This window comes from Chiroxiphia lanceolata, chromosome 5 (genome assembly GCF_009829145.1).
Source record: "Chiroxiphia lanceolata isolate bChiLan1 chromosome 5, bChiLan1.pri, whole genome shotgun sequence".
Taxonomy (NCBI): domain Eukaryota; kingdom Metazoa; phylum Chordata; class Aves; order Passeriformes; family Pipridae; genus Chiroxiphia; species Chiroxiphia lanceolata.
In genome coordinates, this window is record NC_045641.1 from 15481369 (window position 1) to 15507843 (window position 26475).

At 39.1% G+C, this 26475-nt stretch overlaps 1 protein-coding gene across 2 annotated transcripts in view; it reads left to right on the forward strand.

The window, feature by feature from the left end:
* Positions 1-26475, forward strand: part of CPNE8 (copine 8) — a 110629-nt gene that overhangs the window by 67913 nt on the left and 16241 nt on the right. Inside the window, exons 17-20 of one of the 2 annotated variants that reach the window (XM_032688404.1) lie at positions 2098-2200; positions 4950-5007; positions 7704-7777; positions 12793-14577. In XM_032688404.1, coding sequence (XP_032544295.1) covers positions 2098-2200; positions 4950-5007; positions 7704-7777; positions 12793-12981 — 424 coding nt within the window. In that variant the 3' untranslated portion in view covers positions 12982-14577. Of the gene's footprint in view, positions 1-2097; positions 2201-4949; positions 5008-7703; positions 7778-12792; positions 14578-26475 lie in introns of those variants that run through there. The other variant, XM_032688406.1, reaches the window with a different exon arrangement.

The window sequence follows — 26475 nt, forward strand, 5'->3', positions numbered from 1 at the left end:
CCAGCATCATTTGTAGTCCTTCCACTGAACTTTTGTTAAAACATCAAGTTGTTGCAAGCTTTGGGAACTCCTCCTGGTAGCAAATCACACTACACTATAGTGGGAAAGCTAAGTGTCTCCACAAGGATTTCTACTGCATGATCATCCTTAATACAATCTATATATCAGTCCAGTTTTCAGTAAAATCATTTTCCTTTAAGGTTCAATTCTGTTGACTCCCATAGATATGGTACTGGCCTGCAGTTACTCTTTGAACCTACCTTCAGTCTCAAAGAAATTTCTTCTTTGTGGATCCCTCCCACTTAAAAATATGCCTCTGCCAGATGTTACTGTCCTGTTGTGATCTCAGAACTCTTCAGAGAGTTTAATGAGAAGCTCATTAAACGGATAATGAGTTTATTATCCTTCCCCCAGTTACAGAATTATCTAAACTACACTAGATGCAACTTAGTTTCTTCTCTCATCTCCCTTCCACATACAAGATCTTTCTTGCAAAAGACTTCTGAACATTTTAGTCTGTGGAAAATTTAAAATAACCAAATTTCTGTTCCATTTCTTCAGTGTAGGTATGTAGACAGTATTAAGTGCTCAGAAAGGGTAATAAATTTTTATTTTACTCTCCCATCATCCCATGTCATTGCAATCATCATTGAAAAGATTATAAGCATTGTGGAAAAATGAGATAAAAGAAGTCTATGCATTGTGGTGAAAATGTATTCCACACTAGGTCTTGCTAATCTTGATATTTAACTATCAATCCCTACAGCCAGCCTGCAAACAGAGGATATTCAGCAGGTTCACTGTCTGTATGGCTTCTCTACCCATCTGTATCTTGGGGAGGGCAAGTGAGGAAAGGTGATGGCTTTCTCTGAGTTGTAACTTCCTCCAAACTCTATAAATGTTGTGGTTACAGCATCGTATTTATCAGCACTACTTGCTGAATTTTCTGGGCATATGCAGTCATCATGACCATCATTAGAACATATCCTGTTCAGTGACCCACGCCTTTCATGTTCAATGACCAAAAAAACTGTGAGTTCTTTGAGAGTCATATTATGTATTTGGCCATGTATTCAATAGTATTCAATAGTAGTGGCAATTAGTTTTTTTCTTTTACTGCTCTCCACACTACTCATTGCTTTTTTTATGACAAACTTCTGCTATTTGATTTCTTCAAGTACCAAGAGTCTTCATGAAAGTAGGAACTATATTGGCCATTGTCATGTGGAGCAGCCAACTTCACACAAAAAAAGCTTCTAATTATATAGGACACTTTGACCCTTGGGATTTGAAGATAAATTAACTGAGGTATTAGTTTTTGACCCACAGGCCATAGGGCTCAGTGTGGCTGCTATGGACTCTCTTTTGAGACTTTCCAAATATTCAAGAGCTACTCATTTTCATAGAGCAGTTGCTTCTTGGGTCCTTTAGCTGAGGCGGGAATGGCAGTCGATGTATTTTGTCTTTCATTCATGTACGGCACAGGGAGAAGCTTGAGTCTTGAAAGGTGGGTGGTGCAAAGAGATGAATATCTAAACCAGGGTTGCAGGGTTTCGTGTTCAGCCATTGTACAAATGTGCACATAAATGTGTAAATATGCAAGTGTGGTCAACAGTAGCCTGGTTTTGTAAGACAAAAAACCCAAACCAACCAGCCAACCAACCAAAAACCAACAAATAACCACAATCTGCTGATTCCTGATAAATTTTATTCATGCTATAAATCCAACCATTCAATATTAGTGTATGCCCTTCATACCAAACTATGTTCCCCAGAGATAACAACTGTTAAACAACTTGGACTTTCTAACAACTCATGATTCTATAAAGGACATTCTGCCCATGATCCTCTCGGTAGTGAAGCAATTCCCAGTTTTCACTGATACAACAGATGCAGATTATCAATATCAATATTGTATTAGCTGTGTTTTTTCAATGTTTTCATTTAAAAGTAGAATGTCAACCATAATTATGAATGTCTTTACTTTTGAAATTCACTGCATTATGTAGTAGTCAAATTTTAAAAATACAGCTTATATTAATTCCTTTTATTAAGGGCTTTTGTTTATGACTATAATGTTGCTTTTTTTCCCCTTAGATATGCTGCTTCAGTAAAAGATGGCTCCCAGTATTTTGTTCTTCTGATTATTACAGATGGAGTTATTTCTGATATGGCTCAGACAAAAGAATCCATAGTGAATGTAAGTTTTGATCAAAGTGTTGAAATTTAGAAGAATTATGTTTCTAGGAATTCATATTTTAGGCAATAAAGTCAATCCATTAATATGTCAGGCACGATATTTGCACCGTAATTAACCATCTTTATCAAGTTTGTTATGCATAAAGACAAAAAGAAAGCAAAAATTGAACCTCAGCCTAAATAGATAGTATTCTGTGGGAAATTATGCTCTTCTCTCTAGCACTGTATATTTGTATGATTTTCCTCATCTACTTCTTGCCTCTTCCTTTCTCAGGCACATCCCACCATGCAGTTTTGCACAGTGAACTGTTCTTTATCATTCTCATAATTGCAGACAGCTTTGATTCGCATGCTTTTTGAAGACTATCCCAGCTTTCTGATCCCAAATGACAAGCATACCAGTCATCTGATTTCCCTCTAAATAGCCCCTTAGAATTCAGAGAATTCTTAATTGTTTCTCAATTTCTTCATTATTTTCAATATTTTTCTCTTCAAAACTGCCATGTATATAAGTAATATTCTGTGTCATGAACAGGTTCCATTTTGCTTTTGCCCCTGGAAAATTTCAGATGCAAGTACACACAGAAACACTTTTAGACAAAGTTGGAAAAGATCTCCACCAATAGATTTTAACATAGCACAGCGGATCTAGTTAATAGCAAAGTGGTGAGTGAAAAGCTTACATTAAAGTAATTAAGCATTGTGTCAAAGTGAACAGTGTAGAATTAGGTGGCATATTTCTGAAGACCCACTTTCACTACCTCCTGCAGAGGTTCGATACCATTCCAGTTAGTAGAGTGCACATGAAAATACTGCCACAGTGTTTGGTTTTTCACTGGGGAGCAAAATCTGTGTATTAGTAAGGACTCTGATCTTACTAATAAACTTACCAGCCCACCTGGTGAGTTTTTACACCCAAAGCTGTAACTGTGTTCAAAGGTACCACTTTACTTTCTCTATCTTCCACCTTCCAGTATTAAAGGAGGATAAAGTGACTCTCACTTCTAAAGGGGATAAACAAGCTTTTAGCTTGGATGTATGTTCTCTAGTCCAGCCTACAAGTTTGAAATGTCGTTTCTTTTAGATGAGCTTTTAGGTGACAAAAAGACTCAGTGGAGAAAAAAGAGCAGCTCTTGCTTCACCCCCCCATTTGAAGTCCGTAAGTGTGGTTGGCTGATATCTTGTAAGATTAATTCATTTACCACTAAGACATACAGAAAAACCTTGTTTCCAGTAATAGTTAGTTTCCAGGAATAACAGCTGTTAGTCTACAACCGTCTGGAAATACAGCAGGTGTGTTGTAGGTTGGAATAACTGGAAGTTTGGGAATATTTGCTGTCTTTACTTTTTGTGAAGATACCTTCGTTTTTCTGCATACTTCCTGAAATGTGAGCACGGACCATGACAGAACTAATTAAATGCTATTCAATAGCAGTTTTTTCTGCCTTAATAATATCCAGAATACTAAAAAGGGCAATCACGTTCAATGTAACTTGATGTGTATAAAACTCAGAAAGAATATATTTCAATTTTTAACACATTGTGCTTTTAGGCATCTTTCTCATTACAGCATATATGTCAGATACATTCTGTATTACCAAACTGTTTAAAGGTTATGCTGTCATTCAGGAAATGCCAACACTTAAGTTTATTTGCAAGAGTTTAACTCTTTGTCTTTATACTGTCCTTGCCACTTACTGTTTCATATATCACTGTATCACATGAATCTGTGTCTGTGTGAGTAGGAATCTCTTTAAAGGATGTTTTCTTTACAATCAAGAAATAAGATTCTAGAAAACACCTGAAAAACAAGGAGGTGTTCTGTTCTAAGAGATCAGAAGGTGTACATCTCTGATTTTTTTGGCCAGTGTGTACTCCTGTTTAATGTTTAAAATGACTGTAGACATTTAATGGTTCATCAGAATAACTCAGTAAGCAATAATTGTCAACCCTGACATTTGGTGGATGTTTTTTTTATTTGTTGCTCTCTTCATCAGAGGCAGTTTCAGATTATTTCTGTAAACTGGTGCTACTGTCAGGGCGGGAGAGTCTAATATTTATGATACTGTCTTCATAATTTTAAAGGTTTTATAGAGAGTTTATTCAGGGAAAGCCAGATACCATCTTTGACTTGTTTCATTGAATGAAAAAAATTAAATAAAATTGAAAATCTTACCATAAGCCAGTTTGATATCTTGTTTACTTTGTGACATGGATGACTAACTCAAATAAAATTTCATTAATGATATAAATATAAGATGCATATTGCTCAAATAGATTAGTTATTTCCTTTTTAAAATTGGCATCAAGTCAATGTAAAAAATAGTCTCCCATAGTACCAACCATCTGTGTAATACCAAGAAACAGCAAAGTACATTTAAATAAATGTCAGACTATCACTAGGTACATATTTGCAATCATCAGTTTACAAAAGTTTCCCGGATAAATTTGTCCTCTTAGTTGTCATATTAGTATTAAACCAGAACATAGTTTGTTGTGTTTAATTAGCACCCTACATGATTCAAAGATTTGGTAATGAAAAGATAAATTAAAATAATCATCTGCCTTTCTATCTTTATCCAAGATGCTTTGTACCACTTAAGCAGACAGTTTACACCCCTGAACCTTTTAGGGGAGAAAAAAATTGCTCTTTGAAACATAACGTATGCATATTTTTTATTCAGATTGTTCTCATACTATTGGCAGAGGTTATATAATGCATTAAACCTCTTTTTCTTCTTCTTTTGAAGGCTTCAAAGCTTCCAATGTCCATAATTATAGTGGGGGTAGGACCAGCAGAGTTTGATGGTAAGTGTTCTAGTGTTCTTTCTAGATTTTTTTTTCTTGTATTTGCTTACATTTTAGTAATATGTGGCTTTTCAAATATTGTTCTTTAGAAGAACATAATATGAAACAAGCAATATGCACTGTTGACATTTCCAGCTGGATTGATTGATAACTCAGTGTGATTACAAGCTACCATGTGGAGCTGTGTAGCCCCTCAGGCTCTCTGTTCAAGTCACATAACCATATGGAGGCTCAGCATTTACAGAGCTCCAGAAGATCAGTTGAAAAAAAACCCAATGCAGTAATTAAGTATAATCAAGTAATGTTGAATTTCTTCAACACGGATATTTGGATGCCTTGTGAAGGCTGGAAATACTGATCTTACTGCAGTAATAAAATTTTGAGAAAAAATAGATACATTTGAGGTGATCTGGGGTTTCATTTGGTAACAGGATTGAGTTTTACTGTGTAGCAGCATTGAGAGAATATTAAAGCAGGAGAGAAATTACCAGGTTATTTACATATTCTTTCATATGATATTCCAGAATACCATTCATTATTGCGATAACTAAACTGCTTCCATTATGTGTACTAATTTATTAAGTGCCATCATAAATATCACTGCACTGTGAAGTGTAGACATTCTCTGTGTATCTGTTCCTCGAAGTCCTAAATCCTTTCTTTTTAATTCTAGTACGTCTGGTTAGACAGTATGCCTTCTGTTGTACATTAAGTATACTTAGTACTACTGCCACAGATGTTTAATGTTGACTAATGACTTGACATGTTAATTCTCCTACAAATATTCTAAGAGTATGAAAAAAGGAGGAAAAAATAAAACAAAAAAAATTATTGGGAGTTGACTTTCTTAATGCTTTTGGGGCAAGTGGTATATTAGTGATAGTTTTAAGTATCTTATTCCTTGAAGGAATTGTTGAGGTGGACACTTACACTTCAGATGATTGTATGCCACACTCAGTGAGAAAAGATAGTTCATATTCATAAATGCATATGACGGAAATTGGTTAACTTAATTTTTACTCCTGAGAATTCCCAAATTTAGTCCTGTGTTACTTACTTTTCTCTCACCCTCCTTTGCCTTTTCCCTTTTCTGCTGTCCGTCCAGTCCTTGGGTTTGCCCAGGCTCTCCTTAACTCAGTCAGGACATGTTCTTGGGGTGTCATCCCTACCGCTTTTCTGAAGCCGGAATTATATTTGTACTGCAGGATACAGTTTCCATGTTTGGATCCACAATCCTTGAGTGTGCTGCCTCAGTGAGATTCACCCATTAAGTGTATGCCAAGTCTGTAGTCCCTCAATGCCCAAGAAATTCCTTCTGGAAAAAATAATGGACTCCATGTCTGATGTAGATGCCGAAGAAGTGTGTCTGCAGGAGGGTTTATGTTCAGGCAGACTGTCTTAAAATTCAGATGTCACTGAAGCTTCAGTTCTGCTGTAGAGAGACTGTTACTCCTCTTCAGATGTGATATCACTGTTCCCTAGATCTCTCAGTCCCTGGGGACTACCACAGGGGCTCAGGTAGATGACACATACGTTTGGCAGAGCTTTACTTAAGGATGTGAGGATGATTGTAATAGGTCACATCAGGGGGCTGTTTTGCCCAGTATTCTGTATCTAACATGGCTATGGGTGGCTTCCTAAAGAATGTTAAGAACAGACTAGGCAAATAGGATACTTCTCTGAATACTGTTTTTAGGTTTGATTTTCTGAACAGCATATATTTTATATCTGTTTTGGAAATTTGGAAATTTTGAGTGAATCTCCTTTAAATACTTGTTCAGTCTCTAGTTCAGTCTCTAGTTTGAACACATGTATGTTTTTACAACAGCATCATTGGGCATCATGCTCTACAGACCTAATAGTTTTTTTCTTTGAACAAATATGCTATCACTTACTTTGAATTTGGCTCCTGATAATGTCATTTTTGCTTTCTAGTTCTTGCTTCAGAAGAACTAGGTTTTGAAATGCTGGTTTTGGTGAATTCAGCCCAGTTTGTAACCCCCCAAGAAGCTCAGTGATGCAAGGCTTTGATTTTTGTAGCATACACTGAAAGAAACTTTGTAGAATTGCAGATCCGATGTCTGAGCGATAATCTGAGATCCCAAATCCTTCCATCTCTACACTTACCAGAGAGTGGCTATGCCTTTCTACCTAGAATAGCTTCCAGGTATCTCAAAAATTTGAGAGTTTTCCTGGATCCTGCTCAGAAGATACAAGAAGAATTACCCAATAAATTTAAGAAATTTTTGTAAGCACTCCTCATTCCTATGCATTAGCAGATACTGCCTTTTCAGTATGAATGTGACTTACTACCTCTTTGTGCTCCATCCTGTGATAGCTTCTGTAACAATAGCTGCTGATGAATTCTTCTCCACCTATGAAAGTATAAATATAGCCTTACAAAAACAGATATACTTGCTGGTTTGAGAGCTGGAAGGATAGGGACTTCTAGCGTGATCTGTTTTGTTCTGAAGATGACAATAAAGACAAAAAGTATGTATTGTCTCCGTGAAAAAGTGCAAAATAGCTATAAAACATGAGGTATTTTATGGTGCAAATGATCTTAGAGAGTTACCTAAATAACAGTTGTTGGTTTTGGTGCCCTAAAGTGTACATTGTCTGAACTTTTTCTCAGTAAGACTCTTTTGTTGTGTACCTGAACTCATAGATTTAATTTTTTTTTTTTTTTTTTGTAGCTATGGAAGAACTGGATGGAGATGTAGTCAGGATTTCTTCAAGAGGAAAATTTGCAGAAAGAGACATTGTTCAGGTGGGAGAGAAAATATGAACTAATAGATTTTACTGTTCCTGTTTGGTTTGAATTCTTGTTTCTAACTGTATTCCTGCCTCTCATTTTACCTTAGCACAGACATACTTTATCTTGAGGTATTCATAACAAGCTTAGAACCTCTCTACAATACCTCTAAGCCTTTGTATAACACATAGTGGTGGATCTGAATTCATTAGGAAATGACCCCTAACTGGCAAGACACTGTTATGAAGTCTTAGTGTTATACAACTATGGGAGAAGAGTTAGGTACTGAAAATTTTGAGAAACGTAGTGTCTATAAAAAGAATGGTATCTGTCTAAATCTTTTATGGAAGGCATTTTATTTTCCTGGAAGTGGCTGAATAAATTTATAAAATAGAGTATTTTAGTTGGAAGGGACCTACAACAGACATTTAGTACAACTACCTGGCCACTACAGGACTGACTAAAACAGGACATTATCCAAATGCCTCTTAATAAACACTCACAGGCATCCTTAGATTCAAATCTCACCTTAAATCAGCCATTTCTTCTTCTGTCTTTATTCCTCCTATTTGTCAAACTTTACAGTGTTCACTTATTTTTCCTCTTATTTATTTTCACTTCTCTTCAAGACAGGTTGGGTTTTTATGTTGTTGTTTAGTAGCATATGCATAGAGAGAGAATAACTGAGCTACATGAACAGCTTATATTGCATGGTGATTAAAGTCAGATTGCAGCTGATGAACCTTGGAATATGTATATCTGTTTTCATTGATATCTGCAGGAACTGAAACTTCAAAATATTTAATGTTACAAATACTGATATGTGAATGTTTAAGGATTGATTGATGACTGACAGTGGATACAATATTCCAATCCAAGGAAGTGTTCAAAACATGTATGACAGCTGATTTTACAATTTGTTTCTATTAGAATACAAAATAAATGTACATAAATATATGGAAACTAAAATTATGAGATTTTTTCTACAGACTTAAAATTCTCAGAGCAATGAACACTACATTAGAATTTCCCCTCTTGTTTTTTCTAAATGGGGATCAGAAATGAGAATAAGATGATAACAGTTAAATTACCCTCAAACTCTTTATAGATATACATTAAAGAAAGTCATGGATTCCTGAACTCTCTAATAGTTGAAAAAGAGACTTTTTTCATTTTTACAACATGCAGAGATAACAAGTGATGGGAAAACGACATACTAAACTCTTAGAAGAGTAAAACATGCTGTCTTTTTTAATTAGTGTTGTCAAAAAGGTAATTATAAAAGTAGGGATGATGTAGGACAGCTGAACAGGAGACAAGAATGTTTCTCATTTTGTCAAAGCCTTTGTAGTGTTCCTTGGTAGTCCCTATTGGGATGGAGAGGGGCTGTCTGTAATCTGTTATGCTGTATATGTCACTGCTTTCAACAGAGCAATATGTGGAATGGACCCCAAACTAGTATTTCTGCAAAGCCTGTGCCTTGTCAGATTTTTTTGAAGCTAATTCAGGCATCTCTGGAATACATTGCACTTATGTTTAAATGCATTTAAATATAAGCAACATAATTTTCCCAAGAAACAGTGTCCCCAAAATCTGCAGGTTTTACATTCAAAGAGCATAAATGGATAGAGTTCTTAAAGTGTTTTAAGCAAGATTTGTGAAAAGGCTTTGCATCAGAGATATACTAATTTCCACTGAAAAATAAATTTAAAAAATTAGAATGAATACCCTTTGGTATTTCTTTAGAATTCATTGCATGTCAGAAATGTAATAAAACATTTATTTAGTATTAACATATTTAAATCAGAATGTTGCCCCAACCCATACTGAATTACCTGAAGGCAGTATTATTTTGAGCTCTTTTTCTGCCTAAGTACTAACAAATACTTCATAGGCTAGCTAAATAAATAAAAAGGGATAATGTCAAACCCTTTAAGTTTGGTATGACCTTATTTTATATCTGGCAGGATAAAACTGACTTACCTTTATAAAACTAACAACTCAAATATAAAAAAGTTTACCTTTTGGTGTATTAGGTTAATTAAAATTAGCTAGCGAAATTAACTGTTAATTCTAACAGTATTGTCAAATATTATGATTAAATTAGTAAAGGAAAAATTTGCCTGTTAAGAGTGAGTCACTACATCTCTTATATTTACTACTGACTGCAATGCATTTAAAGACATATCCTTCACTGTTCCTTCCTCACTAGTATATATGTGTACCCCAGGGACTCTACTTCATGTGTACCAATTCTTCCTCAGTTTATTTCGTTTCTGCTCCTTTATGTTATACTTTTGCTCTTTAAGACATTTTAGGAGAATACTTGTAGTAATGTACCTGTTGTTTGTCTTGAAAATTTTGCGTATTAGCCTTTTTATTTTAACCCTTAAACTATAGAAAAAGCAGTTGACCTTCCTTCAGTTTCCCTTTGGTTTCCCTTCTGTCTTTCATTCTATTCCTTTGCTATCTCTACTTCTTCTACATGTTTGCTGTCCTTGTGCATCTCTATGTTTGATTATCTGTCCATAGTTTCTCCAGCTCCTCCAACATCTATCTATTGTAAGGAGGGGGGAGGGAGAACTAAATCAGGACATCTACATTGTATAATTGCATGTCAACAATTACTGTTGAAATAGTCTCACTTTGCTACAGAACAGTGGTGTGAGATTTCATGTCTGCAGACTAATGGGTAAGGTGAGCTCTTGGGATGGGACACATTTTGTTCTTTAACTCAGACTGCATGTGCTTTTTACATAAGACTGACATTGCATTAGAAAATGAATAACATGAGGGGGACATGAACACCAAGCTGATTCCATCCTGGCTGAATGTGTAAACCAGAAGGTTACAGAGATGATTGTTTTGTTTTGTTTCGTTTCGTTATTCTTCAACCTCCATGATTCTGGGGACAGTCAGGTGTATTCTTACAGGAAAGTTTTCAGAGTTTAAGAAGGAACAACCACTTGAAACAGGGCAGTTCTGGACTGGCTTTTGAAAACCAATAGAAGTTTTTTATGAAATTAAGTAGTCAGTTCTAGTAAATGTCACAGTATTGAAGCTTGTCTTCTTGTATTTTGAGAATTTACTGAGTAAACACAGAAATGGTTTAGACAGCTAATTATAGGACTGCAGATATCTTGCTTCCTGGCTTCATACCCTAAAATTAGGTTCCTTTTTGCCTGTTCTTCTGCCCTTACACCTGATATGCTCTTGGACACAACCCATTGAAGAAGTGAAGGATGCTTCTGTCTGGAATACTACTCTTTTAGTCTTGCTGGCTGCAGCAGCCTGTGCTTGCTGGCTCTGCTTGAGCAGCAAGGTTGGACTAAAAGACCTCTGTGAGGGCACTTCTAGCTTCAACAATCTTGCAACTGAGTCATCATCTTCAGAGAAACTGCAGACATACTGCTTCCTGGGAGCATGCCCTAATCAGTAGCTGGTTAAACTTAATTTGATTTCAGTTTAATGTAACATAGTTAAAATACGAAGACTGGAAGCCTTTTTTCCTGGCAGCTTGAGATCCTTTTCAGGAAAGTTATGCAGAGAATCGTTTCTTGCTTGAATTCTAAATGTCTTTTAGTAGATTGATGCCTAGATGGCTTCCATAAGTAAAGGGTGAGAAGTGCTTTCCGAAGTTGTTGTAAAAGTTATTTAAGTTCATTATTCCTGAAATGTTGTCTTTGGGTTTGGATGTTTTTACAGTTATTTTTTTTTGTCCAAGAGGTTGTTGAGGTTTTTTTCTTTGTTTAATACATTTACTAGATTTCTTATATTTCTGTCTTTTCTGGGAAACTCTCAGGATCTTAGAAGTTAAGTGTAGGTTAAACTTTCACTGTAACGCACTGTAACCCCTAAATCTTGAAAACTTCAATGCTTTTCAGAAAAATGGAATTTAGTCTGTGACTGTGGTTGCTCTGCATCCAAGAAAGCATAATTTGTGTGGTTGGTATAATGGGCAAAAGATTTGAGAGTTGAGACGGGCGATGAAATATCTGTGGGTCTGACTTAACAATCAGTTCTAGTTTTATCCTGGAGTACAACAGCTAGCAAACAAATAGGGACAATTTACTTGTTGTTTTGTTTAGTTTGGGTTTTTTGGGGGATGGGGGAGCAGAAGGGTGCCATAGCATAGCCTGGCATATCAGCACCAGAATTGGTTTGGGATGTTGAATCCCAATTTTGTCATCCAGCTGTTACCTGAGATAGGCTCCAGAATCTGATCAAGAAGCAAAATTTCAAATCAAGCTTTCCTTTGGCATAACCTATTAGCAAACTTAACCCACTGCTTTGCTATGTGCTCTCTGTTTTGAATAAAAATCTAGGAGCCTGAGTTGTTTCTTTTTTCTATGCCAGTAGCACAAGCATCTCATGAAGTATTATGAAATCCCAGCCAGAGCTGGGTAGCTAACTGGTTTAGGTGTTGCAGATCTGAGTATCACATAAAAAGTTCCTGTTTGAATCCAATTCTTTTTGCTTAGATTCTTTATGCATCTGTTAGTATAATACTAAAAGTGTTGGGGTGGTTCATAGTTCTACCAGGTATAATGCAAAATGGTCAAAAATATAAAGCCATCCTTTCTGTTTTGTTCACTTCAGAGGGCAAAAAATCTATTCACAAAGTGCCAGAGGGGAGGCAGCCTGGTAGGAGAGCCCCAGAAGCAGGGAATGTAGGCTAAGGATAGTTTTCTGAGACAAAAGTACCTTTTTGTATGAAAAGGGTTGAGAGATAGAGTACATTAATATGCTACCTTACCTGTTTTGTATGTACATATGTTGTGGTTTATATGATGTATTTTACATATATATATTCATTGTATCTTGATTTTTTAAAATCTGTCTTTCACTGTAGGTGAACCTCTACACATAAGCCATGGCTCACTCAGATTGCCCAAGACAGGTTTCATTGATATATTTGGGTTATCTCTCAGTTCCCTAGATAAAACTTTATTTTTAGGTTGTAAGATGTATTCTGTGTTTGCATAATGACCTAAGTGAATGATCTGTTAATGATCTGTTTTGTTTTGTAGTTTGTGCCATTTCGAGATTACATTGACAGAAGTGGTAACCACGTGCTAAGCATGGCAAGACTTGCTAAAGATGTTTTGGCTGAAATTCCAGAGCAGTTTCTGTCCTACATGAGAGTCAGAGGAATAAAGCCATTACCTGCACCACCACCCTATACACCTCCAATTCACGTGTTGCAGACTCAGATATGACTCCTCTGAAGCATTTATCACAAGTCTCTGGATGCAGCAGTAGCTTCTGATAACTTTTTGGAGCTAGAAAAATTCTCTTTACATACCAAAATTCTCCTATAGTTGCATAGCAACTGGAAAGCTTTTAAATGCTAAGAGTAAAATGTTGATGATCTGAGTCTTTTTTTTTTTTTTTTTTTTTTTACAAAGCATCCTACTTTTTTGATGTATTTATTGGAGGGGGAAAGCACAAGTCAGGTTTTCAACTCAGAAGATAGTGTCCTCTCTGAATACTGTGTGTATATAAATGTATAGGAATGCTATTACTCTATATCAATGTTTACATGTTACTATTTTTAAATTTCAGTACTTTTATAACTATTCTTAAGAATAAAAGTTTGGAATATTGATTCACATGTCTTCTAGCTTGCAATAGTTTGTCACAAGATAACAAGAGAAGCAATATCTCTTTGAATGTTTGTCCAGACAAATACAAATGAAAGCTAAGAAAAGGACAAATATATCTATGTGTTTTCAAGTAACTGAATTGCTTCAGTCAGTGCTCAGTAATCCATTCATCTCACAGTTTCAGAATGAACTCCTGAAATGTGAATAATATAGTTGCATATGACTTGTAACTAACTCCAAACTCTGAGGGGGAGGTATGTGTATTTTTTCAGAGATTCTCCAATTTCTAAGTTTATCTAAGTTTACAGATTTTTAAACTAGCTACTGAAACAAATTAGAATAGTTACTTGCTATAATTAATTAAAGAAAATTACCTCAATTCAGAACTATCAGAGTATTACAGTTGAGTCACCGAGCTCATTCAATCATATCATGCATCCCTTAAAGCACTAGAAATTTTGCATCAGAAATGTCTTTTGAAGTGATTACAGCAGATGTTTTATAATGGACCATTTTAAACTTTAAAAATTTAAAATCATAACCTTTTTTTGTCTAGATTACCCGTTCAAAGGGATGCTGGCTCTTAATACTTGGGTTTAATATTGTCATTTAATCACATTTTCATTCAGGGTGCATGAATGATAATGTTAATTAACTGGTTTAAAAATTGCACAACTATGTTGCTTTGTGCACAATTTTGTGTACAGAACTACCCAAAAAAATTTTAGTATATGCCTGTTCGTATATAATTATAAAATGGTTTTGCATGTATATTTTGTACAAAATACACAGTTTTGTGAGTTTGTGTCAGATATGTTTTATTTAGAACTAATGGCCTTAAATTTCACAAAATTCCTGAAATGATTTTGAATTGCCTTCAAATACTGTTAAAACTGAACATTTTAATTTTTTTGTGTCACAGTTGTAACTGTCTTGTATATGTAACTTTTTTCTTTGCATATGACCTGTTTACTACTTCTGTTTCTTACTACTGATTGTTGTAATGTACAGTATAAAACTAAGGTGCATTTTTTAAGCATGAGAAGTTTTTTGCCAGAAAGCATATCTTCAATATTAATGACATATAACTATGTAAATGCAGAATCTTCCATTTTTAAATATATTTAACTTCCTTTAACTATTTCGTGTGGGAAATTACATTTTCCAAATAATTATTCTGTTAGTAAAAAAATAATAATTTTTTTTTGTAAAATAAAGATCTTGTTTTATTTTTATTTCAAAACAATTTTTACATAAATATGGACTTTAATTTTCTCACCAGAATATGTATTTCTTAGTGGATTGATGTTGCATGAATGAAATTTGATACTTGGCAACTACAAATTTTGATGAAAGTGCATCATAAAGAGTAAGTTTAAATCTACTTATTGGTGGTGGTGTTCTCCTTCCATCTTCTGAATTAGTTTCTGCACTTACTTTGCAGTTGGCGCTTTAGAAATAACTGAAGTAATGCTATGTTTCTATTGTTTCATTTGGTTAGACAGATCTTGTGCTGATACTTGTATTGGTTCCCAGTGACCCACATATTTAACAGTTTTTGACTCAAAGACCAAAATACAAACTTCTTTCATTCAGTTTAGAGTAATTTATTAGTTCTCATTTAGCCAGCACCTTTTATTAATCTAAAGATTAACCTCAAAACTATTTTAACAACTCATGGAGGATATAATTCAAGAGTGACTACTTTAGGTTTGATTCAGACTAGTGAGGAGAAGTTTGCTAATCTGGAAGAAGAAAGGGGTTTGATCCTGGTTACAAAATACAATTTTTAAATTTTAGGCAAAGATGCAAAGCTATACAATAGAATTTACATGGACTTCAAATCAGTTCACTTCTCTATACAAAAAGGTTTGTTTTGTGGTCCCCCCAGGTAGGTGTGTGAAGGAGAGGAACTGGTTTCAGGAGAGCAGTATTCTCTGAAAAGTTTGAGAAGCTGGAATGTCTTACCTAAGTAGATGAAATGCACTCCAGAATACTTTATAAAAGGACACATAATGACAAATTATGCCAATGCAATGGGAAACCAGAGATTATAATAAGAGGGCGTTATAACTGTGCCATAAATTCTTTAAACAGAAAAATCAACAAGAATGGACAGGGAGAATATGTATCTATGCATAAATGTAAGAGCACAGATATGTGTGAAAAAGGACAGAAAACCACAAAAAAATTTGACTGCTAAAGCCTAGTGAAACCTCTACTAGAAAGGGAAGTTAAATCAATTACACACAAAATTATATGCATTTAGTAAATTAGGGAAAACTGAAATACTCAATGTCTTTTTCCTTCAGGCTTCACGGAAGAGGGATAATCCTTGAATTAAATAGTAAATTAAAAATAAATAAGGCTTGGGTTTACATCTACCAATAAAAATTTATTACTAATACACAGTTTTAAAACGATTTTATTGAAAAGCAATATAATGAGCTTCAGGATAAAAAAGAGAAACAGCTGCTTTAACACAACATTTTAAAAGCAAAGCAGAAGATAACAGCCTCATTTGAAATGTTATGAAATACTATAAAGTTGTTCAGAAAAATGCTATCATTGTTTCATCATTGAACTTGAAAATAGAACAATTGATGTTCCTTAGGGACCTGTATTGCTTTTGGTATTACTCAATCATTTCCATTGATGAAGCCATTTATAAAATAGGGTTATTAAGTTAATGGATTATATCAACTGCAGATAGTTTAATCAGTTCCACAGATGGGACTCAAACTTCAAATTATGAATTAGAAAAAATACTTGAAAGAGGAGGAAATTCAATCAGGACAAATAGGTAAGAGTACTAAAGTAACTAAAACCTACCACACAGTTACAGCAACTCTGCAGAACAGTGTCTGAGGTTTTAGTGGATCTGAAAATAGATACTGAGGGGTGTCTAAGTGGAAGTTTTGAACATAGGCCACCTGATGTAATCTGTCCACTGTTCTCAAAATATTAAGACCTTGGCTAGTGTACCACATCCAATTTTGAGACTTTAAATATCCTATGGGTTAACTGGAAAAGCTCAGAAGACTTTTGGGGCACCGAGGACTGCTGGAACAGTTGGGGCAGATGATCAGGAAAGGTTTCTGTGGGGTTGGTCTCTGTGCCAGAGGTCATCTCCAGCTCTTTGATGACCGCAGTGAACTACCAGAGCAAGGGTCAGTGTGTGACATCAGGACAGGCCCTGCTGGATGACTGTGTGGGGAAGCAGGTTGATGCCATCGCAGCAGAAATACTTTCAGGAAGAATAGACCATGTCTGTTCCCAAACAGTTGGGTTACTGTCTCCTACTGCTCACATTTTTTATGGGAAATATACTCTCTCTTTCAAACTGGCTTAAGGCACTAGTACACATTTTCTTCAGCACTGCACGGTGTATTATTGTTTCTTTGCCACTGGGTTGGTAGGGTATGATTTCAGGTTTTATTTCCAGCCAGTGTTGTGAATTACCATGAGAGTGCAAGTGACTGTAGATGATTGGTATTTTCAAGCTGGCCGTCTAACCAAAGGGTATAGAGTACTATTTATAGAGTACATTTGGGTGTATGTGCCTACAGCCAAACATTTGACAGTAATTAATTTCATCATTGGAATTTTTATTTGATTATTTTATTTTGCAAACCATTGAAGGCATTGAAGTGACTGAGTATCCTTATAGATATCCCATCCTGCAGAAGGTGTACAACTGCTTTGAGACACGTGTCCTGCAATCATGCAGTGTGGTTCCTAGTGCAGTATATGCCTCGGGTGGTGGGACAGCCTTCCCAAGCCACAGCAGACTGTGCCTGTGCACTGAGCAATTTCATCACTTCTGCATTGCTCTGTTCCCCAGGGAGCAAAAATTCTGCCCATCCTTGAGAGAAACATGATTGTCATAATAACTGGGTGGCCTGTGTGTCCCCCTGCCACAGGCAGCTCTGTAATTTGCTTTGCTTCAGGCTGGTCATGAAATCAAAGCAATTGACTGAATGTGCAAAGTGCTGAACTGCTGTGTCTTCAACTGAGTGGGCCATCAGGACGCAATCATCAGCAAGAGAGAATTCAGAGAGAAGCGAATTGGCTAGTTTCCATGAGCACAGGGCTACTACAGACTGGTGAACTTCTCTGTGGAGAAGATTAAATACTTCCACTGGTACTGGCAGAAAGCCCCTGAAAGAACAGGAGCGACCACGCAGCCCTGGTTGATGGTTTTTCTGAGCAGGAGGGAATGGAAAATATCAGTAGGTAATCAAACCTGGAGGAAAGGAGGGGAGCCCAGCAGGAGCCTCTCACGGCTGTTTCTGGCAAATATTGTCATTAATGTAATTAACAAAAGGGTAGAGGCTATATTTATAAAGTGAACAAAAGTATCAGCTCACCAAGACTGCAGGGTGGGAGGCCTGAATAAATTAAAAAGTGGTTTTGATTAGTTGGAAGGGAGGTCAGGAATCAGTAAGATAAGCTGCTGTGGAAAAGAAAAAAAGTGGAAAATACTGCATTCAGGAGGGAAATAAATAAGCACAAATGAAATGAAAATGAAAAATACCTGGATAAGCAACAGTTTGGGACTTAATAATCTGCAGATTACAGCTGGGTTGCAAACAGAATATGAATCAAATTGTGACAATGCTGCATAAAAAGCAAAGTTCACCCTGGAAGATGCTAACAGCGGTTGTGTTCACAGCGGGAGGGAGGTAATCACTGCTCCAGGTTAAGCCGTTCTGAAGCCTGAGCTTGATACTGTGTCTGGTCCACAGGGCCACACTTTAGGGCACAGACAATTTTGAAAGAGTCTGGTAAAGAAAAAAAGATGTTTTTTAACCTGTGAGGAAAAAATTAAAGCACTTGGGTATGTTTAATATGCAGATTACCAGAAGGAATGTAATAAACTCTGTGCCTGTGCAAGGGAAGCTGTAAGGAGCTATTCTCAAAGGTCGGAGATGACGGGTGACGTTATCATCTTTGGCAGCAAGAATGGCTTGTATGGGTGGATAGGCAAACCTCCTGAACTAACTGGAGGCCACTTCTAGTGCATCTCAGGGAAATTACATCATCTCTATCTTAGAAATTGTTCAGAACAGTCTGGAGAATTGCTAAGGATGGCCTAATTGTGCGGCCTCCCTCTGAGCAGGGAAATAATACACTGAATGGTTAAATATCCTCCTGAAGCACGGTCTGTGAGTCCTGCAAATGTAGGTGACCTAATTAAGATAGAGGTAAGGATAATACATTGGGAGAGGAGAACTGGAGTGGGTGGGTGGGTAGGAAGGCATCAGGAGGGCTGAAGAGGGCCCTGGTGAGGTCTTGTCTGAAATACATGTGTGCTTCCAGTCACCTGTTTCCAAAGCAGTGGACTCAACGGGCTGGTGAAGAGAGAGACTCTTAGGAGACTATTCAGTGGGCAGGTGAGATGACCAGCCCCTGTGTGTGACCAAAGGCTCATGGTGGTCACACCGGGATGGTGAAGGTCAGGTAAAAAGCAAGAGATCCCAAGAGAGCTGGTATAAGTGGACAGCAAGATGGGAGTCCCTGTCTACAGACCTGAGGTTTCTAAACATAACTGCAACAAAGTGTTGGAGCAGCAATAAAACTGTCACGTTAATAATTAAGTACAGTCAATTCTACAATCATGACACCTTGGCTGAATGTACTCGATCAGCTATCATTACCAACCAAAACCCAATAAACCCCAGAAATATTCCCTACAATTCCTTTTACAGGGAAGGACACAGAATATACCATTGGGTCCTCAGGATTCATAGTATTAGGCTATACTGAAACATGCAGTTTCTTCAGTAACAAGAACTGGTATTTGCCTTGTATCTCTGATTCCCTCAATCATAATAGACAATTAAGTCTCTGGATAAAAGAATTGAAGAAGCATTTAAGGGATGCTGGAATAAAACCATAATTGGATTAACATTATCAGATCCCCTTAAATCTGTGCTTTGCATGTTCATCATGTTAAAATTCAGAGATAAATGCCTCCTTAGTGTGGAGGGGAAATCACTTTACAATGTAAACTGTCAGTTAATAATGCTCTTCCTCACTGACCTTATGTTGAGTTCATGGTTTGCTCCTCCAGTTGGAATTTCAAACACTCACTTTTGTTGCAATCCTGACAAGTATTTGATAAAAGAAACTCCACTGGTTTTAAACATGAGTCATGTCATTTTCTCCTATCTAGACCTCCTCAAAACTTGTCACCTTTCTATGACTCGGACCTATATAAATCTCAGCAAATACCACTTTGCTAGCCCGACAAAAAGCTTAGAATAAAACTCGTTTTTAGCATTTTACTCTTGTGACTCAATCAGTCGAACTCACACTGTGGAGGAGTCAAATCTGCTAATGAAATTAACTATTTACCTGTTGCTAAATGCCCTCCAGCATAGGAAGAGGTGTTAGAGCAGATAAAGCCCCCAAACCCACAGGTTTTGACAACTGCAGACACACCGCAGTTGCTTCTGAAGTAGCTTTTCTCATCTTGCTAAGCCTCTTGGAGGAATACAAACAGGAGGCAGGCAATGCCACTGTGAGTGTGGAAAACCATTGAATCGCAGCATTTCATTACTGGAGAGATATTGTCAGCTACACTGCAACATTTCCCACTGCCCTGGAAGAATTAGCAAAAAAAGAAATACATGTTTTAGCACACATCCATGGTGTTAGTGTGGTTTTTTTTCTGTCACTGTTAGGTGTTTCACAGTGCAGAAGGATTATAAATGCTCGTTCATGTATGCACTGTGTCATTATCAATAGATCTGTCTTTTACCTGTCATTGTAAGGAAGTACCAGGCTTCCAAAAACTCTTTTTCACAATGGCAAAACCAACAGAAATGTTGCTTTATTTAAAACTCGTTAGACTGAAATAGGAAAAAGTGCATATTTAAAGTATTGCTGTACTTTATGGGCAGGTACTCCCCTCATCTTCCTCCTTTTCCTATCTTCTCTTCCATCCCCAAGCCCATACTGCAGAGATGGGCTCCCTCCCATTAGCTCTATGTGTGCATTTACCCTCACCCCAGGCTAGGTGGGTAGACCCGCACAGGCACCCCCTCCCACCAGCTGTCTGAGACTGATGGAAAGGGACCACATGAAATGAATGTTGAGCTCTTGGTGCCACAGAAGTGCTGCATCACAGGGCATGGGGCAGGAGTCCCTCTTCCGTGCTTGCCCGTGGTTTCCCCACAGTGATGGAAGCATTTGCAGAGCCAGATGCTGCTCAGGCAGGGGTAGATCACGAGGTGCTAAATGAGCTCGGACACCAGCCAGCACAATGCTGCATCCAAGCAGAGCTGCCAAGTCGTGTCCCAGAAGCTGGGTGGCAACTTAAGAACATCATTTCTCTCCCGGTATGCGTATCCTGGGCATCCTGAGCTGGCAGGACTCTGCAGCTGGTGACCCAGGCAGCACACACAGCCCCAGCTCTGCTTTGGGAGGGGCGGGACAGTGCTCAGGTCTGAGGACTCTCACAGGAGCATCACAGGAAACAAGGTACAAGTCAACCATTTAGAATCTTTGTTTCCATGAGTTTTCTCATGGAAAATTCCCTGTAAGGCCATCCTGGAGCAGCAGGAGCATCAGTGAATCAAAGAAAGCTTCAGGAAGCAAGAGGAAAATACCCACCCATGACCAAAGAGTAAAGCAACAGAGTTGTCCTGCATTCACAGTGCACTAACAGCTGCTCAAGGAGAGGAAGGGCCAGGCCCTATTCTCTGACCTTTTAATCAGTAAAAGGGACTTTTCAGTTTTCAGAGCAGGAGTCAGTGGGGGTGCAGCTTGGCTGAGCTCTGTGCTGTATGTTAGGCACATGCTGCTGCAGTTCCTGCCTAGCGGAGGAGCACCAGCCCTGCTCAGATGCATAGAAAGTCCAATGAATGCTCACTGGCCAACATAGAGTACCAGGGGCTTTGTTTGCTTTGCAGAGGCAGCTGCAGGCAAGTCTGTGCTTAAAATATATAAGCAGGTGCACCAAACTCTGTGTTGATGGTCTCTAGGTAAGATTTTCCAGCCTGAAGGCAGTGCTCTCCATGCCTGCTGGCACTCCCCAAGGGCCAACATGCCTCTGTACTCTGGCTTCAGCACTGCAGGGTGTTCTGGCCACACTGGGCACATATGCAGGAGACCAAGGGCCCTGGGAAAGGCCCAGCTGAGTTAGTAGGAGCTGAAATAGCTGCTTTTGTCTCCAGAAGGTGCTGGCTTTTGCTGTATGCTCAGCTGCTGCGTGCTGTGAGAGGTGCAGAGGGGCATTCAGGGCACCCGGCTGCTGGGTGGTTGTGCCTCAGGCCAGCATGGTCAACCCCCAAGAACAACAGCAGGCAGGTTTTATTGCAAGGTAGGACTGCAAAGCTGTGTTCCTAACATGGCAGGACAGGGCCTGCCTGCACTCTGTGCTGCAGCTCATCAGACCTGGCAAACTGGCAAGCTCTTCCAGTTCTGTTCCCTTCTCACTCCTATTACATTACAAAGCATCTAAATTGCGATTACTGTAAAGAAAACGAAATGATCTTGTCCTCCAGGTGCCTCATTATGGCTTCTGTTAGAAATAAGCCAGTGACAGGTGGAGGAAGCTCCAGACATCTCAATCACATTCTAAAATTTGCATGAATTTCATTAGGAGTCAGAGAGCAGGGGTTTGGGCATGTGCTGCTTTACCTTCCCTGCTGGCTTGTGCCTGTGCCCACACTCCCAGGGCAGATCTCACAAGAGCTGAGGAGGAGGGCAAAGTCCCTGCATGATTTGAAAACTCTCCCACCTGCTTGTTTTAAGTTTCTGTGCTGTGTTTAACCTCAAAGGAGAGTTTGAGCAGAGACTCAGAACAGGGGCATCTTACTCTGCTTTTTTTCCTCCTACTGTGGCTTCCACCCCTGGACTCTCATGGCTTGTCTAGAACCTTCTCCTGCCCGTGGGGCTGGAGTGTGGGAACATGGCAGTGACAGTCACCCCACTGGTGCATCATGGTCATCTACCTCAGCCCCACATGCAGGTGCCCAAGGGAGCAAGCCCCAGTGGGGCGTGGTGGGCTCTGGATGAGGGGAGCAGGGCTGGCAGTGACCTCCTGCTGGACTCCCATTTGGCCAGTGCAGCCTTGTGCTGCCTCTGCTCTGGCCATAAGGGTTGGTTCTTCTCCTGGGTTTTGGAGTTTTTTTAGAGCTTGAATCATTTTGTATGTCCATCATATGGACAATCTGTTCTGGGAAGAAATAATAGCCCTCTTTACCCAGAGCAGCCAGCTGTACCTAAAGCCAGACTCAGCAGGAGCATGAGTGACACACGGCTGTTCAGAGCCACACAGCGAGGCACTATCTTTGGGAACACATTTGTTTCCTCCGATATCCATCTGGCAGAGGCAGAAAAGTTGATGTCTCAAGACCTGTGGGCCGGGTGGCTGGGAGAGCCCCACTAACCAGGTGAATGGGGCAGGTCTTGCTCTGGCAGTGGGCACAGACAGCCCGGGAGATAAGGGGGTATAAACAGTGACATCACAGAAATTTGTTTCAAAGCACCTCCTGAGAGGGATCTCTGACCTCCTGGACCCCACAGCCCCGTCTCTGCCTCCTGAGAGCAAGAAATTTGTGCTGCAGCAGCTGAACTGGAGCTCTTGCCAGATGGGATAAAATGAGGTGGAGTACTGAGTGAGTCAGGCATGAAGCTGTTTCTCATTTACACTTATATAGCTGCTGACAAAAATTCAGTTAAACCTAAGCAAAATCTGAAAAAAAAATGAAGTCAGAATCACAGCCTTGATGGTCTTTGGAAAGGCACTTTCCTTGCAAGGAAATCACTGCTTTCCCAGGTGCTTGTAGGTATTGAAAGGAGAAGCAAGAACAACTCCCTGTCCTGCCTAATCAAAGAGGAGAAGGCAAATCTCACAAAGATCGAAGATATGAAATAGGTAAAATTCAACAAATCAGATCTTACCTGCTGTCAGAAAAACCAGGTTGGCATCTACCCTCACAGAGAACTGAGAAAAAAACCCAACAAAACCAACCCAAAATGAAGGCATTAGCAAGTCCAGGAGATTGCAGGAGAGCAAGGGGGTATGAGGGGCTCCCTAAAGGGGATTCGACACAGTAGTGTCATATTCTTTGCAGTGACAGGGAAAGGAACTGAGCACAACACCCATTCATGAAAGGAACAACAAAGCCATGGAAAGGTGTGAAAAGCGTATTAAAGGGAAAAAACTGCTGAGTTGTCAATGACCTAAAACCAGTGGCGGGGAAACTGCTGTAACATTGGGTCCTTCTCCTGGAGCCTGTTTTGCAGCCAGGTGTGTGCTGCTCCTGCAAGAGCAGAAGACCCTTGGCTGAGAAGCAGATATCTTGGGAAGAGCAGGGACTTGTTCAAGGGGATTTGAAATTTCAATTAACCATATATTTTATTTTCTTTTTATTTTTTCTCTTTTTCAGCATATTCATGCTTCACTGGAATCAGTAGTAACCTCAAAGAAAAAAGGTGTTTGTGTATTAAATACACATATTACTTTATTTGATTATACTTTATATATTTATCTATAAAAATAAACAGGGATAAGCTGTTCTAGTAAGTGCATTTTCAGTTGTCCAGGGTTGGTGAAGGGTTCAGTAAGTCAGCAGTTGGTTTTTATCAAATTGAGCATGTCAGTGCCACTACTTTTTATAACCAGATCTGAAGGGAAGATTGTGTGCAAGATATTTCCCCTGGCAGCATTACTTGCTCCTGCCTAGGAGGTACAAGGCTGCACTCCTCTTATGCAATGTCTTGGCATTTTCTTAATTAAGAATAAATAAAAAAAAAAGATAAAAGAGCGTTCTTTCATCTGATTAAGCAGATAATTAAAACACAGACTACCCTTAAGCATAATCACTGATTAAACACTTGGATGCGGAACAAACAGGCTGAAGAAAATTTTCATACATAAGCATGGGACTGATCTACTAAACAGCCAAAAAGCTATCACTAATTGGGAAGATTCTGCACAAGGAAAAACCAAGCCCAAAGGGGAAGGCACATCATTTCTGTGAACAGCAATTTACACGAGGGCCGGGTGGCTGGGGGCTGGTGGCGCAGGCTGAGGATGGGTCTCCAGTGCTGTGGCACTCCCAGGCACCCAGGGCATCTGGTGTGGGCAGAGGTCTGGGGGCTCCAGGAGGCCAGGAGCCCAGCAGTTTGGGCAGAAGGAGAGAAGAGGAGACCTTGGCATTTTCACAGCTTGGCAGTGGGACTGCCAGCAGCAACAACCTTCTACTCTTCATCCACAGGGATGATTTGACAGGGCTGGGTCTGATTTTCTAATATTTTGAGAAATTCAGGAGGCAGCATAAAAGTAATTTGGATTTCAGCCAGAAAACAGACCTCCTCCATTAATTTGTCCCTTAGTGTAGCATTTGTTTGTGGCAAGTGTGATGTGATTTCCAGCACTAAACCTTTAAACCTTACAAACCAAAGATCTCAGTAGTTTTTATCTGCTTGCAATATACTGCATTGCCACTCACCCAGAAGTGATAAATAGGCTTGGATGCACCAGCAAGCTCTTTGCCTTACTCCTGATAGTGCTGTTTCATTCCCAAACTCCAGTACTCATCCCTGCCCTGCTCTCAGGTCCTGCTGTTCCATTTTTAAGCACGAGTGGTGGCAGATGTCACTGGCACTGGCAGTTGCCATCTTGATACAGCTCTCAGCAATTGCAGCACTGAGAGGGGCTGAATCCTGGTCTGCACCAGTAATGCCATGAATTGCATTTGATGAACTGCAAGTGATGAATTTGAAGGTAGCCATGGCAGCCTCCTGGACAGAGGAGTGCAGAACAAAACCTCTTGCGACTATGGTTACATGAGAAGACTTAGCTCTCACTTAGCTGCATGCAAGACAGCATCCCATGTTTCCAAGTGCTGGGAAAACAGCATTAGTTTTCCTTTCAATTACTAAGTGTATTTTTTGTTCATTCTTTTAATGAATGAAGTTAAATAGGAAATGTCTTGGAGGATGTGGGATAACTGATCAGATACATAACCAAACCAATGACTTTGCATAATTTATTCCAAAGCATATCTGCAAGGACATTAGCCAGGACAGATCCATTGGGAAAATTTCATTTTTCACCTGGGCAACATGTCCCCCAAAGAAAGTACTGTCTTGTTCTTCTCTGGATATTGTATCTCCTAATTAGCATAATCTATTTAGTCTGCTCTGTTTGATTTTTCACCCATAGAGGCTGCAAAGCTTCTGCTCTTAAACTTGGACTTGCAGTTGTCTCTGCTGGGTAGCAGTGAGGGCCATGTGCCACACAGACTCTTCTTCATAGGAGCTGGGAGCAGCAAGGGGTGCACTGTACCTCACTGCCTGCCTTCTGCTTACCTCACTGTCAGGAGAAAAGGGCAGAGGGGCAATCCCCACTAAGAGCAGGCTGATGCCGAGGCAGACCAGGGCTTAGATGGAAATCTCACCATGGCTGCTCACACAGGTTTCTCACCCACGTAGACTGCATGACAGCCAGTGCCATTGAGGTTCTGTCTGTGCCACAGCACTTCTAGTACCTTGCCCTCCTGCTGCAAGAGGAAGATTTAGGGTGGAGAGCACGACCGCATACCTTGCATGTGCCACATGCAGCAGCAAACCCAATTTCCAGTCTGGGGAAGGGATCTGTTCCTGAACTCTTTTCTGTACTCTTGAGAAAACCTGCTTGACAGTGACTACGAAAGCAAGGAGAAGCATTGAACAGGGCAATACATCGAGACTGCTCCATGTATATCAGCCAGATATAAGAAACCTTAATGGGATACATTCATCAGAATTCCCTCCCCTGGCAGCTCTTCACAGGGTAGCCAAGCCTGTCAAATGCGGCTCTGACACCACCATGATATGCACGAGGCCTGGGGCGGTGATGGTTTTGAGATAATAACTTTATAGCTTTCTGGAGCAAGCTTCAGTGGCGAATGTCTCTTTGGCTGCAGCTGGGAAAGCCAAGTGTGTACCAATCTTGATGTGTCACACCTAGAGATCATGGACCTCTGGTGACTCTCAGGTTCTTGCAGTCCCTGTCATAGGTCATTAACTAGGGACTGGGTAACTTAAGTACTCAAGTGGGACCAGCTTACTGGCTTCAAAGACCACGTTCAAATCTCATGGGTATCT